The sequence below is a fragment of the Primulina tabacum genome, chromosome 1 (genome assembly GCF_025594145.1).
Source record: "Primulina tabacum isolate GXHZ01 chromosome 1, ASM2559414v2, whole genome shotgun sequence".
Lineage (NCBI taxonomy): Eukaryota > Viridiplantae > Streptophyta > Magnoliopsida > Lamiales > Gesneriaceae > Primulina > Primulina tabacum.
The window spans coordinates 54,880,404-54,893,404 of record NC_134550.1 but is presented as its reverse complement, the minus strand read 5'-3'; the positions used below and the strand labels follow the sequence as shown (position 1 = coordinate 54,893,404).

General features: G+C 34.2%; 3 protein-coding genes across 7 annotated transcripts; 1 reads left to right on the top strand and 2 right to left on the bottom strand.

The window, feature by feature from the left end:
• Positions 1-1,494: 1,494 nt before the first annotated feature.
• Positions 1,495-1,971, bottom strand: LOC142513477 (uncharacterized). Its single transcript, XM_075619724.1, has one exon. The coding sequence runs from the start codon at positions 1,969-1,971 to the stop codon at positions 1,495-1,497; it is 477 nt and encodes a 158-aa protein (XP_075475839.1).
• A 1,964-nt stretch (positions 1,972-3,935) lies between these two features.
• On the top strand, positions 3,936-8,570 carry LOC142550865 (histidine biosynthesis bifunctional protein hisIE, chloroplastic). 4 transcript variants are annotated; one of them, XM_075659917.1, is made up of 7 exons: positions 3,936-4,026; positions 4,367-4,467; positions 6,525-6,684; positions 7,171-7,416; positions 7,511-7,606; positions 7,731-7,882; positions 8,198-8,570. In XM_075659917.1, the coding sequence occupies exons 3-7, from the start codon at positions 6,535-6,537 to the stop codon at positions 8,394-8,396; spliced, it is 843 nt and encodes a 280-aa protein (XP_075516032.1). In that variant the 5' UTR covers positions 3,936-4,026; positions 4,367-4,467; positions 6,525-6,534; the 3' UTR covers positions 8,397-8,570. The 4 variants fall into 4 exon arrangements, with proteins under 4 accessions (XP_075516032.1, XP_075516027.1, XP_075516039.1 ...); XM_075659912.1 differs by having other exon boundaries at positions 6,520-6,684; XM_075659924.1 differs by lacking the exon at positions 4,367-4,467 and having other exon boundaries at positions 3,986-4,026; positions 6,520-6,684.
• A 243-nt stretch (positions 8,571-8,813) lies between these two features.
• On the bottom strand, positions 8,814-11,847 carry LOC142550848 (putative BOI-related E3 ubiquitin-protein ligase 3). 2 transcript variants are annotated; one of them, XM_075659900.1, is made up of 5 exons: positions 11,403-11,847; positions 10,989-11,054; positions 10,785-10,900; positions 9,775-10,076; positions 8,814-9,582 (listed from the first exon to the last, which is right to left on the bottom strand). In XM_075659900.1, exons 2-5 carry the CDS (start codon positions 11,006-11,008, stop codon positions 9,058-9,060), a joined length of 963 nt encoding a protein of 320 aa, XP_075516015.1. In that variant the 5' UTR covers positions 11,009-11,054; positions 11,403-11,847; the 3' UTR covers positions 8,814-9,057. The 2 variants fall into 2 exon arrangements, with proteins under 2 accessions (XP_075516015.1, XP_075516019.1); XM_075659904.1 differs by lacking the exon at positions 10,989-11,054 and having other exon boundaries at positions 11,403-11,845.
• Positions 11,848-13,001: the final 1,154 nt, after the last annotated feature.

Below are 13,001 nucleotides of genomic sequence, written 5' to 3'. Positions count from 1 at the left end.
GGACGTGGATTGAATAAGAACCACATTGGATGAGAAAAATAATACTAAAATATTTATAACGTGTTAGATCTAGGGATTATATTTTGGTAGCCGATTGTCGGGAAAATAAATGGTAGTTAAAGTTTTGTAATTGTTGGATATTGGAATACCAATATTTATTTAATTTCCGTAGCAACCATTTTTTCCGCTTAATTTACTAAGAGTATGTCTCTTATGAGACAGTCTCACGAATTTTTATATGTGAAACGGGTTAACCCTACCGATATTCATAATAAAAAGTAATACTCTTAGCATAAAAAATAATACTTTTTCGTGGATAACCTAAATAAGAGATCTATCTCATAAAATATGATATGTTAGACCGTCTAACACAAATTTTTATCATTTACTAATCGTTCTTGTCAATAATCAATTTTAAAATCAGAAAGTAAGTTATATTTCTTATTAAAGTATTAGTAAATATCCATTCTACGAATCCTCAAATAATATGGCTAAATTTACTCAACAATATATATAATATATGCCTAAAATGCATTGGCATTGTTATTAAGAGACGGGAACGACTTTAATATTAAAATATTGAGAATTAGATCTAGCTCAATATCAAAAGTTAGTTCAAGGGGAGATGATTGTTCAAGCTCATATATGCAAGTCCTGAGAATTTTATCTAACCGATATGAGACAACTAACACACCCCCTCACGTCCAAGAATGTACACATGGAGCGTGAAGTTTACAAATGACCTAACTATGGGCAAAACGGGTGGCCAACTATGAGCATTCTAATACATAACGGTGGAACCTGAGCTCTGATAATATGTTAAGATTGGAACTTGGACATAATTCAACTCCAAAAGCTAGCTCAATGTGGAAAGATTGTCCAATCTCGTATATACAAAGTCAAAAATTTTATCCAACCGATGTAGGACAACTAACACACCTCCTCACATGTTAGTTATATCAACAGTCTCAAAAAGTAAATTTAAAAATGAATATTTATCAAGACATGTAAGATCTATTATTTTTTCATTGAATCTCACAAATACTGATAAATCTCTACCCATAAATGCTTCTGTGATGTGGTGTCATTGAGGTAGTGTCGGTGAAGATAGTATGAAATTTTCCATTTTTTACTATTTAATTACCATAATCAGTTCTTCATTATACTTTCTTCACATTAATTAAGCTTTTAACAAAAATCACACGAATGGAAATAAAAAGAACACGTGAATCTTAACCAGATTCCTCAAACATACGAATATAACAAAAATTATCGTAGTAATTCAAAAGTAAATAAAAAGCAAAAAAAAATCAAGAAGACAAGCCCCACCATGATGAACTGTAATCGGTAATAACTCCCCACCCCCGCGCATGTTAGGCCAAGCATGGCCCATTCTTGCCGGGTTCCTCAGAACCTTTTGGAGTACCTGCACTGAAAATGTCGGGATGACGATTATTTCAGGCTACCTGCGCTCGTTAGCATGCGCGGCGCTTGTTAAACGATGCTAGGCCCGTCCTTGCCGAGATCCATGGAACCCTTAGCGTACCTAGAAGAGAAGTTCCGCGAGAAGTATCCATCCTCCCCGTCGTCGTCGAAATGTCTGTTCTGCCCCGGCCCCTCGTCGAAATTCATGGCGTAGCTCAGCGGGTCGTAGCGGAAATCCACGTGCTTGCTGCTGTTTCTGTCCCTGTTGAAACGGCGGATGAAGGTCTTCCATCTCGAACCCGCCAGGATCTCCGACCAATCCCGGATTCTCTTTAGCGCGTCCAACCCACGGGCCCAGAGAGAATTCCCTGCACGGATCTCCGCCTGCTGCGGCCGCATCTTCTGCCACCATGATACCCCGACGACGGGACGGGATTTGTAGGTGTTCCTCCGAAAAAAGAAACAGAAGCGGCGCTTCTGGTGGAGGGTTGTGAAAACTTCATGGATCGGTTCCACATTTTGGCTCGAGAATCCACCACCCTCCATTGCTGATCGCACACGAAGACACTTGCTTATATGTCTATATGTGTGTGTGTGTAAGTATAATGTGTGTGTGTACATGTTGAGGAATTGAATTTTGGAAATTAATGCTGTAGAGTTGGAAAGATGATATGCTGCAGTAAGTCATTTACAGCGAGAGAGAAAAACCTGTCCGGGCTTAAATAAGACTCTTGTATAAATATTAAATGATAAATATTAAATGATGCTTTTAATTTATAAGTCATTGCGAGTTGATTTGATCTATATTTAAAACTGAGATAGACTCTTATCAATTTTTATGTTAATTCAAAGCCTTCGTCCATGTTTATCATCATTGCTCGTTCAAATTGTATCCAACCATTAAATCATTTAATGAGTCAATTTTATGATACATATTTCTAACGACGTTCGATTTTTAAAAAAGTATTATTTTTCGTTGCTATAATGAAAATTCTCTCTTATTTTTTTGTCAATATTGTTCTAATCAATTATACATCAGTGTCGTATTTTCTTTTTAACATTATATCATTATCTTATTAAACTATTTATTGTATTTTATTTTTTCGAAAAAATAAAACATCTCTTCCTCAGGTGTCGTGATAAGTCTAACAATTCTGACAAAGGAGACCAATAAAACAATGGAGAGGTCCATATTTAATTAAAATAAAAAAATTGAATTCACGAAGTCTGTGAGATGGGTCAACTCTATCGATATTCACAGTAAAAAATAATATTGTTAGCATAAAAATTTATATTTTTACAATGGATGACCCAAATAAAAAATCTGTCTCACAAATTACGATATGTGAGACTGTCTGATATAAATTTTTGCCTAAAAAATTAACCTAAAATAAACTATGCGAAGGTACCCATTGAAATATAAAAATTAAATACCGTGAATTAGTACATGACACGCATATGACATGCTGGCCTTATGATATGGACTTGGTAGTTACTTAAGCTGCAACTGATTAACGCCCTACAACTTTATTATTACTATTATTTTATTTGAATATAATACAAATTAATTATATAAAAAATATGCTTCCGCGAATCAACTAATATACATGGACGTCAATTCGAGTATGTTGGATTGATTGGGTCAGATTGAGCAATATTATTATTCAAAAATTGACCGACTCAAACCCAAGTCAAACCGAAAACTCTCAATACGAACCCGAACTCGAATCATCCCGATAAACCTAATTTTGAATTTTTTAAAAAAATTTAAAAAATATATTTTTTAATTTAAACACGTAGTAACAAAATCTCTATCACATATATGATTTAAATTTAAGGCAAAAACTTATGCGATACGGTCTCACGGGTCGTATTTTGTGAGACATATCTCTTATTTGGGTCATCCATGAAAATATTATTTTTTATGCTAAGAGTGTTACTTTTTATTGTGAATATTGGTATCGTTGACCCGTCTCACAGATAAAAATTCACGAGACCGGTTTACAAGAGTCCTACTCTAAATTTAAAAATCTAATTGTAGAAAAATAAAATATATTTACTAAATCAAATAAACAATTATTTAAAAAAATGTTCAAAATAAATATTAAGTTATGAAAATTTATGATATAAATATATAATAAATATTTTTCAGATATACAATATATAAAAATGTTGGCAATATTTATTAATTATATTATTTGTTAAAAAAATTTAAAATTTTCGAGTCAATCCGGGTTGACCCGAACCAACCCAACCCGATCATTTTTTCTGGTCAGCTATCGGGTCCAACCAGATTTGACACAAACCCAAAAACCTCAAACCCAAACCTGATTTTTTTGGGGGTTGAACTATTTCGGATTGATGAGTCGTGTCTGATTTTGACACCCCTACTAATATATAAAGCATATCATTATGTGCGTACCTAATTGGGCCCGAACTTTTCAAAAAACACATATATCCTGTCATATGGGCTCAGCAGGGTTGGGCTTCTTTTGGTGACTGGTGGGCTTGCTTTAATCGCCTATCTCCATACCACCTCTTAGTTCATTTCACAATCTCTCTCAATCAAATGCAGCGGCGCTCGGAAGCAGCAAGGAAATTGTAAGCTAAGAGATTTTTTGTTTCTATTTATACATTATTTCTCTGTCTTCGATCCTAGTTGTATTGAAAACTAAACTTATGATCCATAATTTTCTCATAAGACCAATGTAGATGCATGCAGGGTTCGTTGAATTTATTGGAGCAAAATGAAATATATCCTAGATTTGGGTCGAAAACAAGAAAAAAGTGGAACAATTTTATTCGGATTGAACAGAAATTTCTGTCCTGTTTTACATGACAAAGAAATTTGCTGCGGAGCCTAATACGGCACCCATATTCAATTTGATGAACGGCTTCACGTGAACCCTAATCATGTTCCGTTTATTGTTTTGAAAACCAGCTTCCATTTTTCCAGTGAAGGAGTGTAGTAGAGGAACTAACCCTTTACGCACTGCATTCAAGCTCGCCACTCTTTAGCTGCGGAACGTACCTCTATTATACGTATGAATCACTGTATTTATCATACTCGTCCATTAGTCTTAGGTTGTGTTTGGATTAGTGGATTTGGGCTGATTTGGATTTGGTATTTGAAATTAGCAGATTTGGCGCATTACAAATTTCAGCAGATTTTAAATGTCTCCTCTCACCCCGTCGTTTCAAACCCATTTCTTATAATTTTCTCTAAATCTGCAGTTCTCGTCTGCCGATTTTCATCGCAGCCACCACTTGGAGCAAGATTTTGATTCACTTTGTTCAATTCCATTCATCCTGATTTGGGGTAGCCTAAAATTCCTGCCTGGTTTCTTTCTCATATGATGTTTATCTTTTCTACTTCTATATTTATTGTTACTTCCCCAATTTGCTTTGTAATATTTGAGCTAATGATGTTGTTTAAATATTTGATTTCTAAACATTTGGAGAATCTCGTTCTGATGTTATTTGAATGTTTGGTTTGAGAACATCTGGAACAATCTCATTGTTTGGCTAAGTTGTATTTTTTGTTCTACGATTCTTCTTATGGAAATTACAGAAAAAAAGGCAATGCTAAAGATCTCTTCAATGTATTTAAGCCATACGAGATCAATGTTTCTGCATCTTTGGTTCCCAGGCCAAGTCAATTGGTACAGTTTAAATAAGAATAATTATCCGATATTGATAATGATTCTGGATTTTCTTGTATTTATACATTAAATAATATTAACTTCATGTTTTAAATAGTTTTTTTGGTCATAAGAAATTCGGAGAAAATATATTTATTATTATTTTTGCTTAATGTTTGAAGTATTTCGAAAATGATAGAAGAAATCCATGAACATTACTAGTTTCTTTTCTTGTATCTTTGGGATGTGTCGTTTCCTTGCATTGCGAAGAATATTTCTATGGTATCCTCCATAGGTTATTTTGTTATTTGTGACTTGGTATCCTGGTTCTTTGTTTTATTGATGCTACCTTAAATGCAGGAGAAGTAAAATCTGGTATTGTATCACTGTAACCGACTCATAAACACTCAGGCTCATAGCATACATGGCCAAAACAAAACTTGTGTATTGAACTTGGCTCGACACTCGTCTTTTCTAATATATCATGTTCCACTTCCGCTGTCTACTGTTGGACTCAGGATTCCGTATTGAAAAATAGTGTTTGATTTCGAATTGCACAAGTTGGATTTAGTGGGCAAGTTTTTGAGGTTAGGATTGCCTTTGTGCATGCAAATTGATGCTAAAATCTTTGTGCATCCAATTTGATGCTAAAATCTTTGTGCAAGATGCGGTATAATTTGTCAGAGACAAAAGAATCCCCATCTGCATGTCACTGGTCGCTCCTTGTCACAGACATCCATCATCTTTGATCAATCGCTCATGCATAATCCTTTTTTTTAAAAAAAGTAATGAGAAATATTACTTGAAGTTAATATACATGATTTCAATTATTTGAATTAAGATGTCTTTATGTTGTTCCCACACACATACACACACATAATATATTTCTTTTTTAAGGGATTTTTATAATTGGATTTTGAACACGATTTCTTAATGTCTTCTCCAAACTTGAGACCTTGTTGTCCAATAGTATAAGCATCGATTATATAGTTTTTTTGTTTAATATAAAATTATATATAGTAATTTTATCTTTTTTGAAAGTGAATATAGCTCTTTTTTAAAAAAAAATCATATTTTAATTCCGTAGTAGTTGGTTAGGAGTTAGTACATAGTTAAACCCTATATCTGTATGGTGTCCTAATCGAAGGAAGAAATAGAAACGTAAAAGAAAGAATAGAGGAAGGCAAATTTTCTTCATTTTCAGTTTAAAGGTAAGGTTTTTGTTCCAATGTCGAGAGCTTAATCCCAATGACACCTTTTCCACGAATCCAGGTTTTCGATTTCTTTGTTTTTTTTTTTTGGTTTCTTCACATTTGAAATTGGGGAAAAAACGATTTATTTGTTTTTGGGAAATTCATGTTGGTGAACGCCAGGCCTTTTTTTCGATTTCTAAACTTGATAATCTTTTTGATGCATCTCATCCATAGCACATTTTTATTGTTCTTTGTTCCAGGACAGTTCAAAATAGATGGCACTTCCATACACCAACTGTTTTCAACTTCCAAGAATTTCTACAAAATGTCATCTTTCTGTTTCTCCTATGGGAGCACAAAGCCCGGCCTCTCGGGCATATGCTTGCCTTAAAACTTCGGATCCGGTTTTTCACGGAGAAGCCAAGGTGAAGTGGTTATGACATTTGGTTTAGATTGTTATCTGTGAAGCTTATGTTTGTGATTTGTTAGCTTGATCTTAGATTTAGGTAGTTTTTGTGCTTGAATTTAGCTTAAAAAAGACAAAAGATTGATCATATCTTCAGAGCTTGCTTACTTTTTCAAAAAAATAGATCGTCATTTTGCAAACATTAAATATGGTCTGGACACAAACCAGAAGTAGTTTTAGTTATTTTAAAGCTGGTGATCACTTAGCTTTTTTTGTATTTTGACAGTTGGTAACAATTTCCACATGATCATCATTTTTCTGGTTAATAATCTTGCAATCACTTCCATCACTAGTTAGAAGATATAATATGCCCATGGGATAGGTGTTGTGCAATTGTTCCAGTATGGTATTTGCCAAGTCTTGAAAAGAATGATAATATAATTCAATATCCAAGGCTTTTTTATTGTTGATTGTTTTTCATTTTGTTCTAACTAGTTCTGTATAGATTAGTCCTTTGCTGGATAGAATCAAATGGGATGACAAAGGTTTGGTGGTGGCAATAGCTCAAAATGTTGATACTGGAGCTGTATTAATGCAAGGGTTTGCCAACAGGGAGGCACTTTCAACGACCATTTCATCCAGAAAGGCTACATTTTATAGCAGGTCAAGATCAACTTTGTGGATAAAAGGAGAAACCTCGATGAATTTCATCAACGTCTGTGATATCTTTCTTGACTGTGATCGTGATTCTGTAAGTTGCCATTATTTTTCAGGTGATTGAATCTTTGTAGCAGATTATGAGTTGTCCTTGTTATTGTTTGAATGAGAGTTTGATTCGTCTTCAGATTATTTATCTTGGAAAACCTGATGGGCCAACTTGCCACACTGGATCTGAGACTTGCTATTATACATCAATTGACGAAGTCCTGAATGATCCAAAGGTAACGATCAAACTTCATGATGAGTTTCTTATTTATTCAAACTAGAATTAGTTTAGTTTTCTATCTTGTTGGATCATTATGAGAAAGTCGATGAGTACATTATCATATATTTCTCTTTTGGCAGGTTGATTGTAATAAACTCGCATTAACGACTCTGTACTCTTTAGAATCAACTATATGCAAACGAAAAGAAGAAATATCTTCAAGTTTTGACAGCAAACCATCCTGGACCAAGCGCTTACTTCTTGATAACAAGTTACTGTGCTCGAAAATCAGGTTGGGTTTTCTTTGTTTTGCAGATGTTTATTTACAAATAAATTCGGGTTCTAATCTGTGTATTTATTGTTCATAATTATACAAAATTTAAACCTCAGAGTAACAACCTCTATTGATCTCTATTCCTTGTTGATTGTTTAAATATTATATTTATTGATCTCTTTACATAGAGGTTATTTCATTTGAGCTTTGTTTCATTTTGTTCTAACTAGTTCTATATAGGTTAGTCTACTTGTACTTGATGCATTTACAAGAGAGTGGTCTGTAAGCTGGTTAAAAGATTTCGCTAAGATTGTTCCAATGCTTTTGTTACAGAGAGGAGGCAAATGAGCTATGTCGGACCCTGGAGGAAAACGAGGATCCATCGAGAACAGCTTCTGAGATGGCAGACGTTCTGTATCATTCCATGGTTTTGCTTGCTCAAAAAGGAGTAAAAGTTGAAGACGCTCTTCAAGTACTCAGACTGCGATTTGCACAATCAGGCATTGAAGAGAAGAGCAGTCGCAACTCATAGAGTCGTAGTGCTGAATGATAGTTGAGATTTTGCCACTTCTTATGAACAACATCGAACGGAGAAATACATTGCTGTTGTTTCTTGGTTAAAGGTGTCTGATTGAAGTGAAGGTAATTTGGAGTAAGCATACGAACTTTTGGGATATCAGTAGTCATTATCCTTATTCGGCGCTGACGAATTTTGATGCCGCTCGTTAATTCGCAATTATCGTGACCAACCCAAATTTATCAAGATATTCCAATTTAACACACACTATGCTGTGATTTCCTCCCCGAAATGTTTTCCACCGCACAAAATGAAGTCAAAATTACCACTGTTTTATATTTTCTTCTTGATATACTTTTTTTTATATATAATATTTTATTGTTCATAATTATACAAAATTTAAAACTCAGAGTAACAACCACATCGACTGGCCGTACTTCACTTAAAGTTGCATGATTGAAAAGAGATCAACCAGTTCTAATCTTACAAACAGCTGAACGTATGTAAAAATATACCTCGTGTACCTGTCACGCAACTAAGCTAAACTGTCCGAGATGAGTCACGGACAAGAATTTATTTACATTCTTGGACGTAGCAACAAAAGAAACAACCAGTCGATCCATTTCTTTGAAAACAAATCTTGATCAAAACAAGTTATGAAGTATGATATTTTGAATTACATGTACACATGAACACCTGCAGTCTTCATTACCTGGCAAACTGGACAGATATCAGAAAGTCCTTCACAATCTGTACAGAGGCACAAATGTCTGCAAGGCAGTAACAAGATCGATACTTCTTTACTTTTGCATGACCTGCATATCAGCCGACCAGTTTGACAACCTCGATTTTCCAAGCCACTGATGATTTGTCCATGATTTGTGCCTGAAACTGCATCGTCTACTTCACTGTCCCCTGAGCCTTCATGAGCTCGAGACATGCCTTGTGCCATGAGTTGCTCGATATTGTTCTTCAGAATGTTGATCACTGATTCGTTGTACTTTGCTTGATAATGCCACGACTGAGCTTCAGTAGAAACTTGCTTTATTTTGTCAGCTAACTCTTTGTTCTTATGATTTACGTTCTCAATTTCAAGCGCCTTCTCGTGTAGTTTTCTGTTGACTCCTTTTTCTAGTGTGTTCAACAAAGAAACCATATGCCGATGATTCAACTCTCTTACGCCCTTCAGAATATTCTCTTCCTATTCATAGAGACACGATCAGAGGTTGAGAACATAAGAAGTGCCGGTGTACAGCGGCAGAGCCATAGGTTTAGCGTGGGAGTAAAACTAAAATGAAAAAATTTAGTATGCCAAATCTCATTTTATAAACGTGGTATAAAACTGAAGGAAGTTGTTTTAATGCCATGAAGGATGTACGCGATATTATGATACCTGAAGTTTAATATATCGACCAAATTCTTCTGTCTGCCGATCCATGTCCATTTTAAGGTTATTACCAATAGATAGGATGCCAGAGGAAACTGAGGAATTTTGCTCCTCTTTCTCGCAAGAAAGCCTGAGGCCAGTGGATACAAGATTAGGATTTGGTGGAGTACCGACGTTGGCAACTTTTTCTGGACTATAACTCTTGTTCAAAGATATGGGACGCTTCTGCCGCATACAAACGAGATCTTCTTCCCTAACTCTTTTGATGGCACCATTATTCAAGGACCCATGCTCGTGGACAGACGGAGCTGAAACAGAGTATTGTTATCTAAAACAAATTATCATCAAGAATCAAGAAGGGTGTAGTTTAAAGAACGACGATGTTGTTTGTAATATATAATCCTAGAAAAAATGTAAATAAAATTGAAATACCCCTGCAACTATCCCAAAAATAATGATTTTCATTTTTCACACAAGTTTTTCGAGATCAGTTTTGCCTTTTGGCTGTGCCAATGTGTTCTTCCATCTGCTCCAGTGCCATATATGCATCATTGGTGTCTGAATCTCGACCAATCAGAAGCTATGGTGAAGTGGCTCTTGAATCAATACAGGTTTGCAAAAACCAAGAACCAATTAAGATCCTAAAATCTAGTTGGTGCTTCGTCTCTTTCTAGGTTGATCCTTCTGTAGAACTTCAAATAAGCATTTTCAGGGATGCAAAAAACACAGTAGCCGGCTAACGAATTTTACATCTGAAGTTTCAGAAACTGGATGGCAGTTTGTCAAACGAGCACACAGCCTACGTCATAATTTATGTCAACACGGGTATAACACATGCTGAAAAGTAAAAGAAGGATAGTCTAGCATAATAACAGTCTACACAAATGGTGTGTTCCCCAGAGATCTGAGAAAAATTTTAGTCACGAAAACACAAGCTGCATCTATGCTAATCAAACAAGGGGAAAAACTTCTAATTTAACTACAATTTCTTTAAACAAGCGTAAAAAAGACCTCACCATGTCCAAATAACTGAAGCTGAGGCAATGTATTATTATCAAATGAAAGGCGATTTTCCCCCAAAAATGCAGGAATAGCCGTATTCTCATTAGCTCCGCCTCCTCCAAACATCTTCCTGAAATCATGCAATATTGTATGAGATTCAAGAACTTTCATAAACATTCCTGATGACCTTAGAAAATTTAATGTAGCTTGGATATTACTTAAGAACACTATCTTTCATAAAAGCAGTGACGCCGATAATCTCGATTCAATTGATGCAGCAAACGCTACAAATCCACACAGGACGGGTAATCGATCAATCAATCAATCAATCACAAAATTAACGCTAGGTAGATCCAAACAGTACCACAAATATGCAAGGAAATGATTTTCACAATCTTTTGTTTTCTTTAGTTCCTAAATCATCAATGAATTCGACGATCATCGTACAAAAATAAAGCTCACATCAATCGTTCATATACCTATCTCAAGAATCCCACAAGTAAAAAATCCCACAAAACAACAATCCACAAAATCAAACTCCAAACAAAAACATCACAAATAAAAGATCAAGACACTCACAACTCAGATGAATGAAAAAAACCATTAAATAAAGGAAAGAAACAATAACTCACCAAGATCGGCTCAGATTTAGAGAAACCCAATACAAAGAGCCTGTCTTTTTTAAAAAAATTTAAAAACAATAATTTTAAAAAAATTTAAAAACAATAATCTTTGCCGTTATGATTTCAAGGGAAATGGGCAAAAGGGATGGTGGAAACAGCAGTAATAATGAAAGAGAGAGAAGTGAATAGAAATGAGAGGGAAAGGAAGAATAATGGCGAGAATAATGAAAGTGGATGGTGGTGGTGGAAGAGTTGTAGTTGTTTCGGTTAAGAAAAACGATTCCATTCGTTGGTATTGAAAGGAGAGTGAGAAGAGGACTAATCTTTGTTGTTGAAGAAATGTTCTTCGCCATTTTTTTGGCCTAAAATTCTTGTTTCTCACACTTCTCTCTCTCTCTCTCTAATCTTCTTTGTTTTTTTCCTTGCTTTCACTTTACCATTCATTCATCGTGTGACTGTTCGGTGCCTTTCTTTTCGTTTTCCATAACCAGTAATTCTTTTTTCCTTTGCTTCGGTTTCTTGGCCTCCATAAATCTACCTTTTGCATCAAGAAATACAAAATTAATTTGGAGAGAATGTCAAAATTTCCATTCATATTTGAGAATTTTGGATGGCAATGTGGTATCTTGTTTGATTTTTAGTTTCAAGATTAGACTTTGAATTATTTGTGTATAATCTGATCGACTATATCTTTTAAAAATTGAAACAATTAAACCTTTTCTTTTAAAATTTGAGCAGATCTTTTGTGAGACGGTCTCACGAATCTTTATCTGTGAGACTGATCAACCCTACCGATATCCACAATAAAAAGTAATACTCTTAGCATAAAAAGTAATATTTTTTCATGAATGATCCAAATAAGAGACACGTCTCACAAAATTTTTTGTACTCATGATACCGTCTCACATAAGTTTTTACCTTAAAATTTCACGGCAAACACATACTTTAAATTTCGAATTTTGATTGATGTGTATATTTTATTTAAAATTGTGTAGTAAAAAAAGAAAAAAAATAATTGAGGGTCGATAAAAATTATGAAAGCACAGGCTTTTGGTTGAAAAACTTCATTTTTTTAATCTAAACAATCTTCATTTTCTATTACCGACAAAATAAAACCTTAAATACATCCTTGGCAATCAATCATGGTGGTATATATATTAGCATAAGAGGGACTGGTAATACCCATTTTAATATTATCAATTTACCGGTAGAAATACATAAAAATTATGGTATAAATATTATTTTTCAAAAAATTCGAGTGAAATGATTCTCAAGAGTCAATATTTGAGACCAATATTCTGTTTGGTTCATTCATAAAAAAATATATTTTTTATGTCAAAATATTTCTTTTTTGCCGTTTTAGCTTTCTATTTTTTCGGAGTTTAATTTTATTATGTTTTTAAACAATATATATTGCATTGATTTTATCTAAGTCATTTAAAAAAAAAATGTATTATGGATAGTTGACATAATCTAATGCAGAAAACAAAAGGAGCAAGAAAAGCAATCCCCTCAATAAAGACATGTTTGATTGTTGCATCTTGTCTCCCTTGTTGGCTTGAATTTATTTCTATTTAAATTCATTTAATAAAATCTAAATATTTTACA

Excerpts from the sequence above, each read along its gene's own strand:
- LOC142513477 (XM_075619724.1), bottom strand. The coding sequence starts at position 1,971 with ATGGAGGGTGGTGGATTCTCGAGCCAAAATGTGGAACCGATCCATGAA.
- LOC142550865 (XM_075659917.1), top strand. The coding sequence starts at position 6,535 with ATGGCACTTCCATACACCAACTGTTTTCAACTTCCAAGAATTTCTACA. Across the intron at positions 7,417-7,510 it reads TTGACTGTGATCGTGATTCT|ATTATTTATCTTGGAAAACC; the intron begins GTAAGTTGCCAT and ends ATTCGTCTTCAG. Across the intron at positions 7,607-7,730 it reads AAGTCCTGAATGATCCAAAG|GTTGATTGTAATAAACTCGC; the intron begins GTAACGATCAAA and ends CTCTTTTGGCAG.
- LOC142550848 (XM_075659900.1), bottom strand. The coding sequence starts at position 11,008 with ATGAAAGATAGTGTTCTTAA. Across the intron at positions 10,901-10,988 it reads ATGAAAGATAGTGTTCTTAA|GAAGATGTTTGGAGGAGGCG; the intron begins GTAATATCCAAG and ends GCATGATTTCAG. Across the intron at positions 9,583-9,774 it reads GTCGATATATTAAACTTCAG|GAAGAGAATATTCTGAAGGG; the intron begins GTATCATAATAT and ends CTCTATGAATAG.